Source organism: Triticum urartu, chromosome 1A (assembly GCF_056163025.1).
Source record: "Triticum urartu cultivar PI428250 chromosome 1A, HENAU_Tu73, whole genome shotgun sequence".
NCBI lineage: Eukaryota > Viridiplantae > Streptophyta > Magnoliopsida > Poales > Poaceae > Triticum > Triticum urartu.
The window spans coordinates 562,281,015-562,302,506 of NC_141873.1; the positions used below are offsets into that span (position 1 = coordinate 562,281,015).

Sequence of the window (21,492 nt, forward strand, 5' to 3'; positions counted from 1 at the left end):
TCAGCGCATTTTACTGACTTTCGGAACAAATTATCCAACTCCTTGACTAAGAATTTAACATTGATGTCCCGAAGACATTGAGGCTAAGGAGGTGTTTGTTTCGGAAAAATAATAATCCTCATAACCTGTTTACAGTGTAAACCCAAAACGTTACGCGTGTTTCGTGTGTGTAGGCCGTAATGGGCTGCTTTCGTGAAGGTGTGTGTAGGCCGTAATGGGCTGCCTCCGTGAACGCTTCCAGCCCAGCTTTCGAACGATATCATCCACACACACACACCTCCCTGGGTAAAGGTTGTGTTACCGCATGCACCTCCTTCTCCCAGATCTCCTACTCCTCTACCAGTGTTGGCGCCACCTCGATCCCCTTCAAGCCCTCTGAGCCACCTCTCTGACCCCCTCCGAGCCACCTCCTCCCATCTTTGATGGTCGACCAGTAACCGAACCCGTGCCTTCTCCTGGTCGAGACCCCTTTCACGCCGCCCTAGCTCGCCCTCATCGCCGGCTGGACCGTTCGCTGCAAGGTTGAGGCTCCCTCCCTCATCCATCCTCCTTCTTCTGTCATTAGTCCTCCGTCGTCCTCCCTTGTCTACTCTCCTTCCCGTCCTTTGTGTGCTCTCCTTCCTTTGCAGCCACCGTCCGCGACGACCTTGGAGAAGACACCATAACTCTGATTACTTTACGGGCATCAACCAAACATAACAAAGATTTATCTATTATGTTTCGTTACCAGCGTGATCTAATTCCCTCACTGTTTACATTACTACCCTCTAATCGAAACACTTCCTGAATAGCTTGCCAAGAATGAGATTTCCAAGAAGAATGAGGTTCGATTGAGTATGTGCACGAAGACTTCAATGTTGGCTTTCAATTGTATCCCCTTAGTAGTACGGTTTGCCACGTGACCAAATGGGTCTGTTAAACAAAAGTCTACACCACGGCTTCATATTCCTCAACAGGTATTCTGGATTCTTTAATTATTTCACACAAATTTTAGGGGTAATAATTCTTCGGTTGAACCAGAGGGACTTCCATCTGTGTATACTCACAAACACATAAGCCATTTTAACTGTTTTTATATTAATCGTCCAAAACATCAAAGGGGCAGTAGATACACCTCCACCTGTGTACACTCACAAACACATTAGCCCTTTAACTCTTTTTATTATTGATCGTCCAAAACATTAAAGGGGCACTAGATACACTTACATAACCCTTGACAAATGAACAATAACATATTCCCTTAGTTTCAAAATATCTGAAGTTCTAGGTTTGACCTAAGTCGAACTTCTTTAAGTTCGATTAGGTTTATAGAAAAGTGTATTAAAATCTATTACACCAAATTAGTTTTATTAGATTCGTCGCAAACTCACAATGTATATATATACTTGATGATGTGGGTATTAGTAAAACTTTCTATAAACTTATTAAACTTGATGAAGTTTGACTTTGAACAAACTTTGAACTTCAAATGTTTTGAAAAGAAAGAAGTGCCCTACATAATAAGGGAATAAGGATATTTTTCTTTCAAAAATTAGAATAACCCCATGCCTTTGCATCGATCGATACAGCCAATTGCAGTACTCCAGGTAATTGACTCGGAGAATTCTTACGTTGGAGAAACAACGGTAGCAGTTCTTTGTCGGAAGGCAACGATTGCACACACGGTCATGAATTCTTACGAGATTTTTAATTAATAAGATCAATAGAATACTCAGTATTCTGGGGTCTACAATATGTGCCGATCGGGTGGTGCCACAATATGCTACTCCCACCGTCTCATAATGTAAGACGCTTTCTAAAAACGTCTTATATTCTGGGACGGAGGGAGTTCAGTTGATATAAAACCAGCTATAGCTGACAGTACATCACATTTGCATGGTTCTATTAGCTGACAACATGCTTCATTTGAACAACCAAATGCTGATGCCAGGGTGGAGCTTGAATCAGATAATTCACTAAGTTCCAAGGAAACACATTTAATAGGGTGTGAGTGGGACAATGATTACATGAGCACAAAATGTTCCCCTATGGAACCAGTTACCGGTGGCATCTATCCCTTGTGGATCATGAGAAATGAGGCGCCGATTCAAGTGGTTTACTAGAAGTAACAAATGACAGTAAGACCAGAGTAAGATAGTGCCATCGATGTTTGTTTTTCATGCTCGCTATATAATGGTTAAATTCTCTTTAAGAAAAAGATGATACATTACTATATATTAAGGGGAAAAATTATATTTTTCAATCCTTGACTTTTTCAAAATATACAAATGGTTCCTTAACTTCAAAACTAGCAAATCTTAGTACCTAATTGAAACCAGACAAGTTTAGTCCCTCCTGCTTCTTCAGGTGGTTTCCTGCCGACATGGAGTCATATGCTCAAATGTTTTAGGTGCTTGCAAATTTTCGTCGAAAAATATCATCCAACGAGCTCTACACGTGAGAAACAAAAATCAATGCTCAAAAGTGCTCAATACTTTGAGCAGTGAAATCTTTTTATTGTGTAGAGCTCCTCCTCAAACATTTTTTCAGCATGAAATTTGGCAAGCACCTACAAAGTTTGAGCATATTTGATGTCACAAAATTTCAGATTTAGTTTTCTATTTTTTGAATTTAGGGTTCATTCAGGGAGAACTGGGAATCGAACTCACAACGACCACGTGATTGAACACTAGCTAACCACTGCACCACCGCCAGTTACTTGTTAGCTTTAGTAAAACAGCACCTCTTTGACCTTTCCTTCAGTATAAACATTAAACATATACTATTATATACCCACTATAAATTATACTATTTGAATAAAGAAAACATAAACGTGAAAACGCATTCACATAAACCATGAATTCAAAACAAAAGCTCGCAAAAATACAAAAAGATTGTGAATTTGAAAAAACTTCATCGAATTTTAAAAAAAGTTCATCAAATTTTAAAAAAAGTTCATCAAATTTTAAAAAAAGTTCATCAAATTTGAAAAAACTTCATCGAATATGAAAAACAAGTTCACCGTATTTGAAAAAAGTGAATTTGAATTTTTTTTCACCGAAATTGAATATAGTCATCAAAATTGAGAAAAGTTCATCGAATTTGAGAAAAGTTCACCGTATTTGAAAAAAGTTCACCGAAATGGAAAAAAGTGCATCGAAATTGAGAAAAGTTCATCGAATTTCAGAAAAAGTTCATCCAATTTGAAAAAAACTTCACGAATTTATAAAAAACTTCATAAATTTAGAAAAAGGTTCACGAAATTTATAAAATGGTGCATTAAAGAAAACAAAAAAGAATGATAAAAAAGAAAAAAGTATAAACCGAACAGAAAAGGGAATATAAGAAGAGAAACGAACTTTTAGTGCACCAGTGTGGTGATGGCGAGGTGGTTAGTGCGTAGCGGTTGGATCAGAGAGGTTGAGGGGCCGAACCCTGCTGCGCGAGCACTTTTTGGCGTTTTCGAAAAAAAGAGGAAAATACTCGAATGGGCGGGCCCAGTGCGGGGCGCTGCAGGCGCCAGTTTGCAAAATACACGTTAATGGTCGCCTGCAGCGCCAAATAGGGTTTGCCGGTTTAGGGACACCTGAGAGCAGACATGGCCACCTGGGCAATACCTAACGTTTCGGCCCATTAGCTCACGTACCCGACACATCATGGGCCCGCCGACACATCGTTAAACAGGGCATACCTCATGCGGCACGCTCGAGGCCGTGTCAGGGCCGCATGGTCAGGCCCGCGTGCCGGCACAACGCGACACATTTCTTTCTAGAATTATTTTTTTATATTTTTTGAGAAGAACACTAGAATTAATTTTATATAGGCCAAGACAGCCGAAATGGGCCCCAAATCGTGTGCTCCATAAGGGATAAATGGGCCATAGGCCCACTGCCTTTAACTAATGTGCTGGGCCTGGACCAGGACGAAATCACTAATTGAGAAGTACTCCTGGTAAAGATGACTCCCAACTTCCTAGCTGTGAGTTTTTTCTTTTTTCGTAGATCCGTTTATACAAAATGTTTTATCTCTTAAACCGTGCGTCAAAATCTCGAACCATTTTCATCCTTGGATTCCTCGCGTCGAGATCTTCGAAACTAGATCTCAGGTTGATAGATTTTGATGAAAAAAAATTAATGAAAAAAACGAACGAAAAACCAAAACGGGAGCATGTTTTTCCCCCTCTCCGGAAGTTTTTCGTGAGGCACGTCGAAACTAAAACCGTGCCTTTCGCGGAAGGAAAATCTCATGGAAGGAAAAAAAAAGAAAATATATTTTTTTTAGTTTTTGGGAGGCACAACCGTGTCTCTCGCAGAAGCAAAATCATGCCTCTCACAAAAAAAAATACGTTTTTTTGTTTTGAAGAGGCACAACCATGCTTCTCGCGAAACCAAAACCGTGCCTCCGACAAAGAAAATAAATAAAAAAACACATTTTTTTCGTTTCCGAGAGACACGGCCATGCCTCTCGCGAAAGCAAAACCGTGCCTCTGACAAAAAAAAAGAGAAAACATGTTTTTTCGTTTTCGAGAGAGACGACCGTGCTTCTCACGGAAGCAAAACCGTACCTCTCTCGAAAGCAAAACCATGCCATCACGAAAAAAGTGTTTTTCACGCATTTTTTCAATAAAAAGTTAAGAAAGACTGGTGAAAAACAAAAAGTCGAAAACCCTGAAAAACAAAACATTTAAAAAACCAAAAACGCGTGCGAACAAATAAATAAATAAATAAAATCCGAAGAAAAACGCCCAGAACGCGATATACGACGACGGTTGAGAGCGCGAGTGGTCTGAGGCTGCATGCGTGTCGGAGGACCTGGAGCTGCTGCATGCGTGTCGGCACGGCACGGCCCGTCCCGTTTATAAACGGGCTGCCGTGGGCCATAGCAGGCACGCTTAATAGGGGCCTCGCTGTGCCGGCCCATTTGGTCCACTCTCTCTCCAAGCCCTAAGGCTCCACGCTCCCTCTCCCCGCCGCCTCCGCACTGTGCCTTCGCAGCCGCCGCCGCAGCTATGGGTGAGCCCCTCCATCTACCAGCTCCTCTTCCTCCCGCAACCTGGTCCGTTTGCCTTGTCGCACGTATTATTGCGCGCTCGTTTTGATGGATTCGTGGTGGCAGGCGCGTACAAGTTGGTGTCGGAGCTATGCAGGAGGAAGCAGTCGGACGTGATGAGGTTCGTGCAGCGCAGGGCTCTCGGCTCCCAGGCCAAGCAGGTTCGCTTTCCCTCTTACTCCAGATCCGATCCTCTCTTGTGTTCCTTGTGCGATGCCATGGCTGGGTGCATCTATGTCTGTGATTGCTGGCCTAGGCCGACTAGTTTTCTTTGTCTGTATTTCTGGTTGTTCCTTGTGCGGGGAAAATGCGTCTTTTCTGCCCCGTCGATGCTAGGTTTAGTTTTAGTTGATGCAAGTTAATTTCTATGCCATTTTTCTGCAATAAACTACAGTTGGTCTTTTGGAACAGATCTGAGCTTACGCCAGTCATGATGCCACGAACAAATGTTTATAAAATACACGCGCGAGGAGACACCATCTGGGTGTCTCTTGGGTTATCTACCAATTTTACAAGCTTTAACCGCTTGTGTTCATTGCCCCGTTGTTTCTGACTAGTAATTTGGACCATCCCATTCAGTTTATACTATCTGAAACTTATGTACTGTGGACATAGTTAATTGCATCATTCATGTCTAAATTCTTGCCTTGTTTCATTCTTGAATGCCTGTTTCTGTTTCTATGCGAGCCTTGCACACTGAAGCATTTTCATTGGACATATACACAGCTAGTTCCTTGGGTTCATACATTAGATTGAGGGTTCGATTGGTAGTATTAGATGCTACCATTTGGTAAAATGTTATTGTCCATTAAGCATTGGTGCATAGCTGGCGCCAGAGGTGGGTCACCGCAGTGCCAGGGACGAAGGGAAGGGCTGGCGCCGGAGGGGACTGCAGCCGCAGTCATTAGAGGTCAGATTGGATCTGACCGCGGCGAGCATGACCGGAGACAACGGAAGGGGAGCCAGAGAAGAGGAAGGATCAACATCGGAGGAAAAACGGAACGGGAGGGTCTTGGCCTGCAGGGCTCCGCCATCTTCGTTTTGCCTGGGCGCCGCCGTCTTCGATCTGCCTGGGTGCCGCCGTCCTCTTTCTCATGGTGGAGGGACGATGGGACGAAAGAGAGGCTGGAAATGATTAATGAATTAAACAGAGAGACCCAAAAGGATTCAATGAAACCAATAGGGTATTAATTTCATAGTTCGAGAAGTATTGTTAGAAGCTAAATCAAGCAGAGTAGACCCGTTTTCTTCTAGATCAAATTTGACATTAGCAAATGAACGAATAAATTCATTTAGATTGACTGCCATTGCTCTGCCCCAAACAAAACAAAACAATGTAGGTCGCGATCAGATCTCTAGCAAAGCAAACCTCTCGGAGAATTAGGGCAATTCTAATGAGGGAGCCTAGCCTAGGTGTTGAACTGGTTTCCCTTGTAAGCTAGCCCTACTCATATGGAAATCCGAATGGCAATGAATCCAATCTAATACGTACTGCAGTTCAGTTCTTCAGTGTAGCATCTGATTCGAGCTGGCTAATAGCGGAGTAGTATCTTGATGCGGAATTAAAGAGTTAATTCGAGGTAAAAGCACGTACCGTGGAGTTGGTGTTGTTGGATCCAGGCCGGCTGCCGTTGCTGAAAAGCGAGAGGCCACCGCTGTCGCAGCAGCAGTAGGAGGTGCTGGCCGTCGGAGGAGCGGGAGGCCAGCGGCGGGGTTGCCGCATCCAACACTGTCCAAGAAGCGCGAGACCGCTGCATCAGGTGGAGACGCCGATTGTCGGAGTGCGAGGCTGGCGGCGTACCGGAGCATAGCCATCGCCAAAGATCAGCTCTCCTGAACCCTACAGTCACTTGGATGGAGAGAGATCGGCCGATTCGGGCTTGGGTGTGCTACATGTTTTGTGCTTCTTAAGACTTGCTCCTGTTAGGTCTTTGCCACAGAGTAGAAAAAGCCTGAGACGGTGAAGGATGGGTCTGGGACGACGACGGCAACGATGTGGTCGTGTCGGAGACAAACTGCGAGGAACTCAATAGGGTCCGCCGAAGAGAGAACACGGTCACCGTGCTTTGAAGTGGAATGTGTGCTCTCTCCGGTGACCGTGTGCTCTCTCTGGCGGACCCTATCGAGTTCCTCGTGGTCTGTCTCCGTCACGACCACCGTCGTCGTCCCAGACCCATCCTTTATCGTCCCATGCCTCTTCTACTCTGTGGCAAAGGCCTAACATGAGCAAGTCAATAAGCCCACCACTAAGAAGCTCAAAACATGTAGCACACCCAAGCTCGAATCGGCCGATCTCTCTTCATCCAAAGAAAGTGACAGTACGGTTCGGGAGAGCTGCTCTTTGGCGATGCTCCTGTACGCCGCCGGCCTGGCGCTCCGCCGGTCGTCGTCTCCACCTGATGCCGCGGTCTCGCGCTTCTTGGACAGTGCTGGATGCGGCAACCCCGTCGCTGGCCTCCCGCTCCTTCGACGGCCAGCACCTCCTGCTACTGCGACAACGGCGGTCTCTCGCTTTTTTAGCAACAGCAGCCGGCCCAGATCCAACAACACCAACTCCACGGTACGTGTTTTTACCTCGAATGGACTCTTTAATTCCGGATATTACTCAGCTAATAGCCAAACTCGAATCAGATGTTGCACGGAAGAACTGAACTGCAGTACGTATTAGATTGGATTCATCGCCATTCGGATTTCCATATGAGTAGGGCTAGCTTACAAGGGAAACCAGTTCAGAACCTAGGCTAGGCTCCCTCATTAGAATTGCCCTAATTCTCATGGAGGTTTGCTTTGCTAGATATCTGATCGTGACCTAAATTGTTTTGTTTGGGGCAGAGCAATGGCAGTCAATGTAAAGGAATTTATTCGTTTCTTTGCTAATGTCAATTTTGATCTAGAAGAAAACGGCTCTACTCTGCTTGATTTAGCTCTAATCTACTTTGCTAATGTCAATTTCCTCACCTATGAAATTAATACCCTATTGATTTCTATTGAATCCTTTTGGTTCTCTCTGTTTAATTCGTTAATCATTTCCAGTCTCTCTTTCGTCCCTCCACCACGAGAAAGAGGACGGCGGCACCTAGGCAGACGGCGGAGCCCCGCAGGTCGAGACCCTCCCGTTCCATTTTTCCTCCGCCACTGATCCTTCCTCTTCTCCGGCGCCCCTTCCCGTTGTCTCCGGCCATGCTCGCCGCGGTTAGATCCAATCTGACCTCTAATGGCTGCGGTCCCCTCCGGCGCCAGCCCTTCCCTTCGTCCCTGGCACTGCGGTGACCCACCACCATAGCCCGTCTCCTCCCTCGGGCCTCCTCAGCTGAGACACGGCTCCCCTTCTTCTTGGTCCTCCTCGGCTCCCGTTCTTCCTGCATTAACACGACTCCCTTCTTCCTCCACCATTCTAGAATATTTGATTAATTTTTTTGTTTCTATATAATCATCCAATTGTAATCACACATTATACAACTTTTGTTTTGATGCATATACTAATGTTGCTCTGCAATTCCATAGTTTGACATCCAAACATGATTCCATATTGAAACCTCGGTAGAATTTCGTGAGCCAATTCAGTTAACATCCAACCAACTGAATTTGTATTCATGTTCATTATGGTTCCCTAGCTGAAATGGAATTGAAACTAATACAATACAGAGGTCCCCAATACAGACATCCAAACACAAAGTTAGGGTAATATGATGGAGATGTTCTGTACTATGTGATAGGCCTATAGTGCAATCTTCATGCAATCCACTAATTAGCTCGGTCCGGAATTTCTCTTTTTTATTACTCCTACATTGATTGTATGTAAACTTTCTCCGCAACAAAATGTTGTATCTTGTATGTTAAAACGAGTTCTGAAAAATAGGTAAAGCAATACTAGAAATGTGTGTACAAAATTTTCCAGATTTTTTCATGACTTTTGTTAGTTCACTGCACGTCTATTCATATATCTTGTCGAAGGAGATGATATTAGAAGAAGGCTACAGATCTAGACATTTGCTACCCCTTTTGTTGCAATTTATAATGTCAAGTTTGTTAATTGTTGTAGCTTGGCAAGCCTATTGAGGAGACCAAGGAAGATGTGTACCCGAGGACCCACAAGTCACCTGCCAAGATACGCATAATTATGAAATCTTTCAATAACCAGAAGAACAATCTGAAGGAGCTTGCGCCGTACATGCATAAGGTTGGGTTGCCTGAATCGCGGTCCTTATACACCGTGCTGCGATCACCTCATATTGATAAGAAATCCAGGGAGCAATTCTCAACGCATGTGAAGAAAGTGTTTGTGGAGAAAACAGCGGAGACACATGAACTGGCCAAGAAGTTCTTCTGGTTGAAACGGCTTCGTATATTGGGGGCTCAGTACGAAGTCGTTATTAATTTCAAGACACGCTTGGGTAAAAAGTTTGGCTGCAGCAAAGGTGGTGGCCTGCTTTGACATCCAAAACAGGGTTCAGGCATAGAATAAAAAGGAGGTAATAACAATATAACAACAAAATGCTTCTTTTGGGCAACTGAATTCTCCCCTTATTTAAAAATAAACCATACTGGGTTGGTCGCTGATGGATTAATTGGTTTTTGCTTCCTGGCTGCTTTCTTGTCTTGTAGGTACTACTTTCTTGTCTTGTACTAGAGCTGCATCAGGCCACACACAAGCTATCCATCCAACTTGTGTGGATCTTAATTTCTGGCATTGGTTTGATCTAGCATATAAGTACTATATATTCTATGTAACTAAGGCTGCATGTGACCTATCTGAGGCTGTTGCTTTTTTGGTAACCATCCATGTATTTCGAAAGAAGATGGTGATAATAGACGATGTCTGTCTGTCTTCTTTTTTTGCGATATACTAGTGCCATCTAATCTGATTATGTTATGTGGGTGACAATCGATTCACTTACTATTGAGATTATGGTGTGATGCTTCATTATAACCGATATAAAACTATCTATAGAGTATCTAATGTAGCTAGAGTGCAGATGAGCAGTATTAGATGCTCGTCAGCTGGTGATTATGCTTATACCTGATTAAGGCAGTGTGACTCGCTTTTCTTTCTTGATCAACAAGCATTCTTTTTTTTATAAAAGGCAGAAATATTGTAGAAATATTGTACAAGAAACTACAACTTGTTGCGAACAAGAAGTGTAGCTCGAAATCCACACTCCATCGTGACAATTACAAACACAACACAAAATGCCTGTCCTAGACCAATCATCTAGCCGCGTCACAACAAATGCTGGCCTTCTCGAAGCAACAACTCTAACCGGAAACTCCTTGCCAACACACTACCCACCCTTGATGCCTAAGAGGTGATTATGCTTATACCTGATTAAGGCAGTGTGACTCGCTTTTCTTTCTTGATCAACAAGCATTCTTTTTTTATAAAAGGCAGAAATATTGTAGAAATATTGTACAAGAAACTACAACTTGTTGCGAACAAGAAGTATAGCTCGAAATCCACACTCCATCGTGACAATTACAAACACAACACAAAATGCCTGTCTTAGACCAATCATCTAGCCGCGTCACAACAAATGCTGGCCTTCTCGAAGCAACAACTCTAACCGGAAACTCCTTGCCAACACACTACCCACCCTTGATGCCTAAGAGGAGACGGCGAGTGGATAGCAGGACTCGGTCGGACCCGTGAAAGCCATCGTCTTGGATACGCCGGCGGCTGCGTGATAGCTCCCATGAAGACCAGCTCGAACAGCGGCAAGCATCGGAGAACCACAAACAACACCCAAGCCAAGTCTTTACCTGTGATGCTCTCAACAGAGGAACGACGCCACACCGCCGCCATCGCCGGTCCTGCAACGACGATCCCGTACAGGTTTAATCTTCAGGCTGAGCTTAGGAGGGATAAAAATGGCATACTTATACATACCACAACACAAGATCTCTTTGAACCAACATGTGACGCTAGATAATAAATCTCTTCGCCGCAGTCCAAGACTTCTTCCACAGACTCCTGCCATTATCAAGAAAGGGAAATCTGGTGTTCAACACTTTTTATGTTTTGTAGATATCAGTCGTATTCTAGTTTGCAGTGACCTATTAAAAAGTACCCTCCACAAGTCATTATCTTCTTCTATTGGCCAAGGCAATAATTATACTTTAGCAGTGAAGCAACAAGGATAGCACCCAAAACATCAAAACAAATTAATAACTACCCAAGTGCGCTCTACTGAGGGAACATGAAAGATACTCCCTCCGTCCCATAATATAAGAACGTTTCTGACACTAGTGTAGTGCCAAAAACGTTCTTATATTATGGGACAGAGGGAGTATATATTACAAGGCAACCAACCATAACTATTCTGCCATGCCCATTTTCTTCTTAATATTTGGTGCCCATATCCTATTGATGTAAACTGCTCTCATTTAAACATAGTCAGAGAGCTGATGACATACAAATAAAGATTACAGAGTTAATGCAAAACTACCATATCAACAAAAGTCATGCTTATAAGGAACAGTAATGTCAAAGCATGTTGCTTTCTAGCTTGCCACTCGGACCGTGGTTGCATCAACTCCAAGAGGAAATGAGTAAAATTTGGAAACTGCCTGAAGACAAATCAATCATGCCCTTCTCCCCGGATTGGCTTTTGCAAAGCTTGAGTATTTGCCATGGTGACATGAGGGAAAAACTTATGCTAGTTCTTTAGAGGGCTTGGCACCGGAGAGATGAAGCTACTATACGAGATTCTGTGATTTTCTTGAGGAATTATTGGGAGTGCCTATCCAGCCCAAATCCGGTTGTCAACGATGTGAAGGGGAAGCAAAAGTTGCATGGAGGTAATTTGCAGTCTTCTAGCCTGCCTCCCCATGCTGAGGTGCTTGGCTGGACTAAGCCGCCCGCAGATCACATAAAGATCAATGTCGACGCTTCTTTCATTGCTGACACGGGTTTGGCTGTGCTGGGAGCGGTTGGCAAGGACTGTTTTGGTGACATTGTCTTCTCAGCTGGTTGCCGTTTTCATGGGTGCTCGGATGCAGAGGAAGCCGAAGTCCAGGCCCTTTCTTTCGGCCTTAACCAGGCTCATAAACTGAATTTGAACAAAGTGCAGATGGAGACGGATTGCAACGCTGTTGTGACCGCTGTGAATGATAGTAATGTTAGCAGGGCCAGCTGGTGGGCTTGTTATGAGAATTCTAAGGATATGATCAAGGAGTTTGGAGCGTGTTCTGTTTCCAAAGTCCATAGAGAGAGCAATGTGGCCGCACATGAGCTTGCTGCCTATGCTAGAGTGAATGGGGATTTCTTTCTATTAGCTGATGTGCCACAAGCTTCGAAAGATGTAATTGCTTCTGATTGTATTCCAGACTTATTGATATGAATGAAGCTCTCCCTTTCCTCAAAAAAAAAAACTCCATGAGCTTCCTTTTGCTTTTCGTGTAATATTGGGAAATTAAAAGGTAAGGATGATTGGATTAACAAATGTAAGATGCTGCTATAGATACTATTCAGAAAAAAAACATCTTGTGTTTAACCTTGTCAAGTTGTAGACTGCACGGACAGAAGGCTCGGTTCATTTCGTCCAGGCTCTTTTAACTCCTTGTGGCCGACTGCCCTTGCCTATTTCAATTGAAACACCATCACCACATTTTACAACAACAACGACATTGTCGTCCAAGGGTCCATATCTTCATCCTATCCTTCCATATTGATGATCTCATCATAAGCGACCTATGAGGTGTTGACGGCCCTAGATGTAGTGGCGGCTTGCGAATGTATTGTAAAAGTAAAAGAACATTTTCCTTGAAGGGAAAAGAGCCAAGACACATTTGAGTTGAATATTCAAGAGAAAATAGTACTACCTCTGTTCCTAAATATAAGACGTAGTATATTATACCCAAACAACTCTTAAGCAACGCTATACAAATGTATTCTAAAAGTTGTATCCATTAATCTTGTACTTGATCAGGCCTACGAGTTGTCACTTCACAACTAAAATAGATGTGTCGTTGTAGAGTTGATCCATTCAAATATCTGTAGAATTAGATGTACGGCCAAAAGGGAATCCATACATTAGACAATTCTAATTCAGAACACTGACAAGCACCATGTACAATGCCCCATCCAAGATGACTTTGCTGAACTCGGTAAACAAATTATTAAAATTATAAACAAGTTAACAAATTAGATAACCAAAAGGTCTGGAAGAGGTTTGCCTCATTTCCCCTCCCTCCCTACTGACTACATCCAATTTCACTCATCACAAAGTTGTCATCCTTACATTTTGGCAAGCCAATGAGTTGTGGTGTAATTCAAGTCTCCTATGTTGATATGGAATAGAAGAACTTGAATCAAAGAGCAGTATAACAATGTAGTTCTTTCACCATTGTACAAGAAAAGTATAGTTGTTTCACAAATCCAAGCATATTGTCTTTTTATGTGCAAGGAAGTTAAACAATTTACAGTCGGTAAGCGAATCTGCGGATCAAATGGGTAAATGGTTTGGGATCTTGCAAGAAGAAAAAACTACAATAGTAAAACTTACAGACACAACTGCGGATCTTCTCTTACTATTCTCCTTATATACAACAATAATTCATAACAAAACACACTCTCGAATATTTTAGAGATCTCCTAAAGATAAACATATGTTCTTCAGTGCTAAAGCCACTTTTGCTTAGCCTAATACATAGTACAGTGACATTCTAAGAACCATAAAACCAAGCAACAACAGGAAATGCACTGTATGACTTTGTTGCCACACTTGTGTGTTTCAACAACAGACCATACTTTGTCCAGTACAACCATTAGCAAATAACAAGAAATGGGCATTATGAGTAACGTACAGAATGGCATGAAAAGGTAAGGAGGATAAAGAAAACCAGACAACAAAGTGGAAGATTCATCATAATTTAGTAGGCAAAGACAATAGCAGGTGACGCACCTGATTAGGACATAGGTAGAAAAATAACAATACTTGGTTGATAGCAAAACCATTGTAGTTTTTAGCTCTTGGATTGCTCCTGCGGATTATATCAAATTCAAGAGCAGTATCGTGGAAGAACATACCCAACATCTGGTAATTTCAGGCAACTGAGAAGGGAAAATGATTCATGAGAAGTAGAGCATCAGTTGCATCCAAGAAAGGAAGGGCAATTTCACATGAATGTGAGCAAGTACAAAGAGGAACATCTTGATCGAAGGTTGAACCATAAAGAGTGACCTGATTTGAAGTTGGAACTGCTCAATCATCTCAATTGATGTACACCTTCCTAACGTGCTTCGATTCTTGGAAGAACGTGCATACTATTCTGACCCTGAATATGACAGTCATACAAACTTCTGCAGCCTCTTTGAGGCCATTAACACTGCTCTGACCATCAACCTTGAAAGTCTCAGTTATTAAGAGATATTTTCTCCTGTAAAGACAAGCAGCATCAATCAGTACCGGCAAACAAAATGGCACAAAGCAGCAAGGAATTGGGGCGCTCTCCTCTCATCATTTTTTTCATCCCCAAAAATCTGCACATATTATCAATCTAAGGAGCATTGCCACATGTACGTACCTGTAAAGAGCAAGTCAAGGGACCATTTACAATGTAAAAATCATCAAATCTATCATGTACATGCCCAGCTGATTAGTAATGTCAGGATTTTTCTTGAAAATCCAAGAAAAGGTTACAACTAATCCTATATACTGTCAGAACCTTTCTGCATTGACAATTTACATAGCCTCATTATCTTTCATTGAAGCCATGAAGAGCATGCCGACAATTAGTGCTGAGCTTATCTTTAAGACAATATGAACTTAAAATACATAGTGAATCTCAATCCAAAAAGCATGGCAACCTATACATGGTGGATTTTTTATGTTGTACGTACATCTAGATAAACAACACTACCATTTTTTTATCTATATATAGCAAGAAACATTCCTCCCTCGAGACTAAAAACTAAATGAATGGAAACATTCCTCCCTATGCAGGTTATTTACCGTTGTACGTACTGGCTTTGTATGTGGTCTACGCTACAGCGAACGGAGTATCAATCGCTGTTCAAGACGGTGTGTATGCGGTTGGAGCGGGTGGTCAGGGACATTTTTACCCAACATGGGTGGCAACATAATCTCCGAATCGGTCCACCTCCTCCATTGACATTGGCATAGTTTTGGACTCATGGCTTTACTGTTGCCAACTTGTCATTCTTTTTATATATACACTTTGCTAGACTCTTCGTTAAGTCTGTGTGCATCTTAGCTATGCAGAGGCCGGGTGTCATTCATTATGCTTTGTATCCACTTGATGCTACATTATGAGTTAATAAAAATACCCTTTATCGAAAATGAATGGGAAGAGACTAACTCATGACTACTCCCTCCGTCCCAAAATTCTTGTCTTAGATTTATTTAGATACGGACATCCGTATCTAGATAAATCTAAGACAAGAATTTTGGACTGAAGGTGTAATCAGCAAATCTATCATGTACTTGTCCAGCTTTGCACTTATAGGAATAACAATACATTTAGTACACAGAGCACTGCCCGGGCCTATAGAATCTTCATTCTAGTCTCTCATACTATTTACTCCCTCCGTTCTAAATTATTTGACCCATATTTATCTAGACACGGATCTATCTAGACACTAAACAAATATAGATACATCCGTATTTAGACAAATTCAAGTCAACTAATTTGGAACGGAGAGAGTACTAATCAAAACAGCCACTTCCCGAGTTGATTGTTTGCATCATTTAACCTGTTAAGTGCAAAGATCTAAAGTAGCAGATAATGGGTCAGAGTTGGAAGAAAGAAAAGAAAATGACAGCAGAAGATCACATGGTACACATAGAAACACATCATCTCCTACCATGTGTGTGGTTCCTGACATATGAGATGTTCTTCTTGAACTGGTCGTAGCATACACGTTGGGGTTGGTCTCCAACAGAGCACGTGGACTGACAAAGTTGATCCTAACTGAACAAAGGGCATATAGAATCTATTTTAAATCATCTCTAGGTCTACTCTTTCCATTGACTTGTCAGTGGAATTTACAATAGTACATGCAGCTATATGAACAAAATCCAGGTTCAGATCTCAAGAGATAACATTAGGAATTTGGAAATAGACAAACTTAACTTAATTTCTGGTTCATAAATCAACACACGAATTCGAAGAGGAACAGGGAGATGGTGAAGCCGGCGTACGTCAGAGGAGACGACATGGACCTTGACGATGAATCTCGTGACGGCGACGGCCATGGGAAGCCGAAGGAAGGTCATGTTGATCTTCCAGATGGGCACCCATCGCAGGGTCCTGTACTCCACCATCTGCGGTTGTCGCAAGAACTGGCAGCGCGCCCCGCCGCGAGCGATCGTGCGCCCACACCAGCTAGCCCCGCAACATGCCGACCACCTTCACCGTCCCTACGACTCGTCCCACGATGATGCGTCAGATCAGAGGAGGCCGCCGGCGAGGGACGGGACGGCGGCGGCGGCGGCGGCTGCATGTGTGCGTGTGTTTTTTGCCCTAGCAACCGATCCCCCTTCCGATTTTTCTGCCCCAACCAGCCTACTGGAGCACATGAACCGGAAAAGCCAGTCCACCCCCCCGTTCCTCTTCCCCTCTCCTACGCCCCCTGCACACGCACAACCTGCTAGGGCAAAAAACACACGCACACATGCAGCCACAGACGCTGTTCTACCGGTGGCTAGAGCTTGGAACTGAATCTACAGGCATATGCACCGGCCAGCAGAGAGAAGACATGTACTGCATGAAAACATGGACAAAGATTCACACAAATGGAGATGCCATATCGACACCATCGATCGACGTACAAAACCATCACCGCAACTAGCAGTCACAACCCCCACTCATGGCACATAGTACAAATCAGGTCCCAATTATTTCGCCACCAGCAGTACGAACTCATCTAATAGTACATCTCCGTGCCGCGGCGCGGCGCACGCTGGTCACGGGGCTTAACGAACCATAACACACGAAGGAAGATCGTTTTGATGAAAAACAATAAGACACGTATCAAGACGCCGGCGTACTCGGTCATACGCCGACGCGGCGTCATCGGCGGGGCAGCGGTCGACGACGGCCTCGAGCTTGTAGGGCGCGGCGTCGGTGGCGAGCCACTGCTCGACGGTGAAGAGCTGCTGGGCGCGGCCGCGGTGCGGGCCGGTGACGGTGACCTCGACGTAGTTGCAGTACCAGCCGTGGTGCGGGCCGGTGCCGTCGGAGGACACCCTCATGCGGCAGGGCGCGCTGGCCATGCACGGCCCGCGCCCGCTGAAAATGTCGAGGTTGCCGCGCTCGAAGTAGGAGTGGCCCTGCCACATGAGCCCGCCCCACGACGGCAGGTCCGAGATGGCCACGCCGTCGGCGTTGCCTTCGGTGTAGAGCTCCAGGGTGATGTTGGCGTCCGTCCCGGCCTTCCAGATCGACCCCGTCCGCACGTACACCGTGTACACGCACTCCTGCCTGTCGCCGCCAACCACGCCGCCGCCATTTGTCAGCTGCGGATCGGTCGAAGCCGGCAAGGTAAACGCGATGAGTACACGAGAAGAGCAATAATCATGTCATGTGGAGAGGAGAGGGAGGGTGGTCAGTCACCTTGATCTGGGTCGGGAGGTCGCGGCCATGCGCCAGCGCGGTGGTGGAGACGGCGACGGCGAAGGCGAGGAGGAGGGCGGCGAGCCGAGCCATGGTTGACGGGCGGATCGGAGTTTGATCGTTCGTGTGGGGATGTGTGAGATTGCTGGGGAGTGTATGGTACTATAAAATGGAAGTGGGTGATGAGGCCGCGTGGGGCCTTGGTTGTCAGCCTATCACCATGTGCCATCGTGGCTACTCAAAGTGGGGAGTAGGAGCATCTACAGCCGAACCTCTTAAACCGAAAATCTCTATTTACCGCGCGTTGCGGCAAATTGTTCCCGTATCGCACAGAGGGAAGGGGCACCAGCGAAGCTACTGGGCCGACCCATTCGACCAGTTCGTTTGTTCCAGTTTGGGACCTTTTTTTTCCTCCTGATTTTAGTTTCTCTTTTTTACTGTTTCCATTTTCTTCTGTACCCTTTTGTTTCCTTTTTTAGTTTTCTAGTTTATTTTACTTTTTTTAAAATGTTTGGAAATTTCAAATATTGTTTAGAATTCAAAATTTTGATCCTATTTTCAAATTATGTTAACATTTTTGAAAAATGTATGCTAATTTGAAAAAATGCTTGTAATTTCTGAAGATTTTGTTTGAGATTCACGGAAAATGTTTGAAAATTTAAAAAATGTTCCCATTTTCAAATTTTCTTCATAAATTAAAAACAAATTCTTGTTTTTAAAAAAATTAAACAATGTTCGCATTTAGAGTATTTGTTCCCTTTCTCACAAATTGTTCATAGATCTAAAAAAATGATCACCTTTTCCCTTTCTCAAAAATTGCTCGCCTCTTACAAATTTTGTTCATTTTTACAATTTTTTTTTCCTTTTTCAACATTTTGTTCATAAATTGTTATAAAGTAATTTTAAAATTTGTTCGCTTCGTTTTAGAAAATGTTTGGTAAATCAAAAAAATGTTCGCGTCGTTTCAGAAAATGCCTGATAAATCAAGAAATGTTCTCCTTTCTAAATTTTGTTACAAACTAAATATATTTGTTTTCAAAAGAGTTCCCATTTTCAAACATTTGTTCACAAATTCAAAAAAATGTTTACATATTTAAATTTTTTTCACAAATAAAAAATGTTTGGGAATTTCATAAAAAAAATGTTCCTGTTTCCAAATTTTGTTCACAAATTCAAAAATGTTCTGGAATTTCAAAAATTATTCCCATTTTGAAAATTTGTTCGCAAATTCAAAAACATATTTTCGTTTTCAAAATTTGTTCACATGTTACAAAAATGTTCATTTTTCAAAATTTGTTGATAAATTCAAATGTGTTCGCATGTTTAATTTTTATTCGCAAATTTTAATTATTTGGAATTTAGAAAAATGTTCTTGTTTTCCAAATTTGTTCACATATACTAAAAGAGCTACAGTTTTAAATATTTGGTCACAAATTTAAAAAATGTTTATGTTTTATAAATTAGTTCACAAATTCAAATTATGCTCGAGTTTTTTGAAAATATTTTAGTTTTGAAAAAATGTATCACCTTTTTGAAAATATGCTCATGTTTTGGAAAAGATGTTTTGCATTTACAAAAAGTACTTCATAATTTAGAAAATATTCTTGTATTCAATTTTTTGTTCCTACTTGGTTTTAGTTTCTATTCAGTTCCGAAATAATGTTTTCTTTTCAAAAAGTTTTTCCTTTTTACTTTTGAAATTTTAATAGAAGTTTTAATATGTAATTGTATGCAATAAACTTCAGTTACTACAGTGGCTATGGACTCGTTCAGGTTCTTCAATGCTGGCGCTGCAGATTTGTTATAGTAGTTCGCGTGTCGCTGTGGCGAGCGTGCGGTGCGCATCTGGAGCAGTTTGCGTGTTCGATTCCTGGTTAGTGCTCTTTTTATTTTTGCAATTTTTCATTATCCGGAGTAGAGCTAGTGGGCCGGCCCAGGTGAGTCGTCTCCTATGTGGAACTCCGACTCCTTGCCGCAATAAGCGGTGCATAGGAGGTCCCTCTCAAACCTGCCTCATACGTCAAGGTGGACTGCCTGGTCACGTTTTTTCAACCCAGACAAATGCCTCAAACGGGCCTCAAATATCCGGACTGACCGGTATCCCTCATATCCAGCCCAAATATGGGGATGGCCAGAGCGCATCTGCCTGATAAGCTCGGCCCACCATGAACCCCACGGATGTCCCATAAAAAACCCCATCGGCCTCGTCGGTCTGAAACCTTAGCTCACTCACTCTCCTCTCTCGCTCCGTTCTCTCCTCTTCCCTCACTGATTTCAATCGAATCCGACGCAATATCGAGCTTCAACAGCTGCTTCGACGACGAGGTGGATTCGGAGTATGAGCTTGCCCTCCGCATCACCTTGGAGCGATCCAAGGTGGAGACGGGGGCAGCTCTGGATCTGCAGCCTTGCCGCAGTTGCAGCTTCCCCGTCGGCGCTATCTCGGACACCGGCGCTGTCTCCCCCCCGGCCCATGGGCAGCTCCAACAGGCGGCCAGCGCAATCCGCGCCTCCCCTACGCCGTCCCCTCGCCCCGCCGGCTGCTGCTCCCCCTCGTGGGCAGCGGTGGGTGCTTGTGCCTGCCCCGCCGGCTCGGACGCGCACGCCGGAGTCGGAGGCGCGCGCCGCCCGCCGCAAGAGGCAGCGGACAAGGGAGGGGCAGGCTGTGGAGAGCTTTGTCCGCCGCCGACGTGGGTTACCAACGGACCCCAACGAGGACGAGCGGCTCCTCGCGTGGGTCTAACGCTGGTTGCTTATGACGGCGGAGACGGACGCTCGGCGGCTCCGCCGGAAGAATGCGAAGGCTCTTCGGCTTGCCATCAAGCATTCCGAGCGGGAGCCGTTGGAGAAGGCGAGGGAGGCGGCTCGGCTGGCCAAGCTCAGGCGCCAGCAGGACCGGGCCGTCCAGCGCCTCAAGGGCCTCATCATCGTTGATTTCTCCTCCTCCATTGTGGCAACCCGGCTCAGAGCGACCGGTTTACCTTGCATTGCCAGCCCAGAGATCAAGTCTTCTGGCAACACACAACAACTTGGTACAGAAATATGCCGCTTTATTGAGACATATGTTCGATAGTACATCAGATAGCGAGGCCAAGCGACACACACGATGCTGCTGCACATATGTACATTATTTAGTGAACATAAACGAAGGCCTCAACATCACGACAAAGCTACATGGCATCGGAAGGACGATGTAGAAGGACTCCATCTCACAGGGACATTGATGTGGACACGGCCTAGACTGCGATGCAACGATGCAACTCCAACTCCGGTACGGCTTCTCCTGAAACTGGCATGACAAGCTAGGTGAGTACTTTGAATGTACTCGCAAACTCACACAAATAAAGCAACAATGGCAAACAATAACATAATATTTAAGCAGGTTAAATGCAAGAACTTAGCATGCTACTCATGAAGTGGCAATGCTCACAACAGGGTCTCTCAGATCCGCTTACCATGTCAGTTACTTCGTAACCACAATCATCATCTTACCACGGTGATCACTTCCGGATCACAAAAGAAAACGTCTTAACGGTCTCAACAACTTTTCTCATATCACGTGCCACAAGTATAGCTTTATTGTGCAGGTTTAATATTTCTGTTGATCCACGGTGTGACCTACTATAAACTGTGTCCATGACCGAGGACACGGCTATCGATAGATTTAAACACGCTCTGCAGAGGTTAGCATATTGTACCCACACCACAGAACCCATGGCCTCGAACTTTCATTCGGGTGGACTAACGGTGTTCCAACAGAACCAATCTATTGCCATAACACTTTCCCGGCCACTCCGACCCACTCCCCTTTGAGCTAAGTCATGGGTGGCCCCGATGCCATTCCGGACATCCAACGGCCATCGTCGTGGCAAAACAAACAGTCCCAAACAA

At 44.0% G+C, this 21,492-nt stretch overlaps 2 protein-coding genes across 2 annotated transcripts; one reads left to right on the forward strand and one right to left on the reverse strand.

Moving 5' to 3' along the window:
• The first annotated feature begins 4,848 nt into the window (after nt 1-4,848).
• On the forward strand, nt 4,849-9,932 carry LOC125529409 (small ribosomal subunit protein uS10m). Its single transcript, XM_048693824.2, has 4 exons — nt 4,849-4,991; nt 5,095-5,189; nt 9,071-9,500; nt 9,634-9,932. The coding sequence occupies exons 1-3, from the start codon at nt 4,988-4,990 to the stop codon at nt 9,461-9,463; spliced, it is 492 nt and encodes a 163-aa protein (XP_048549781.1). The 5' UTR covers nt 4,849-4,987; the 3' UTR covers nt 9,464-9,500; nt 9,634-9,932.
• A 6,931-nt stretch (nt 9,933-16,863) lies between these two features.
• Nucleotides 16,864-17,766, reverse strand: LOC125539121 (PLAT domain-containing protein 1-like). Its single transcript, XM_048702492.2, has 2 exons — nt 17,602-17,766; nt 16,864-17,504 (listed from the first exon to the last, which is right to left on the reverse strand). Exons 1-2 carry the CDS (start codon nt 17,692-17,694, stop codon nt 16,962-16,964), a joined length of 636 nt encoding a protein of 211 aa, XP_048558449.1. The 5' UTR covers nt 17,695-17,766; the 3' UTR covers nt 16,864-16,961.
• Nucleotides 17,767-21,492: the final 3,726 nt, after the last annotated feature.

Bases quoted from the DNA above. Each gene is read 5' to 3' on its own strand.
- LOC125539121 (XM_048702492.2), bottom strand. From the start codon at position 17,694: ATGGCTCGGCTCGCCGCCCTCCTCCTCGCCTTCGCCGTCGCCGTCTCC. The intron at 17,505-17,601 runs GTGACTGACCAC...ACCGATCCGCAG, and splicing joins ACCTCCCGACCCAGATCAAG to CTGACAAATGGCGGCGGCGT.
- LOC125529409 (XM_048693824.2), top strand. The intron at 5,190-9,070 runs GTTCGCTTTCCC...TAATTGTTGTAG, and splicing joins TCGGCTCCCAGGCCAAGCAG to CTTGGCAAGCCTATTGAGGA.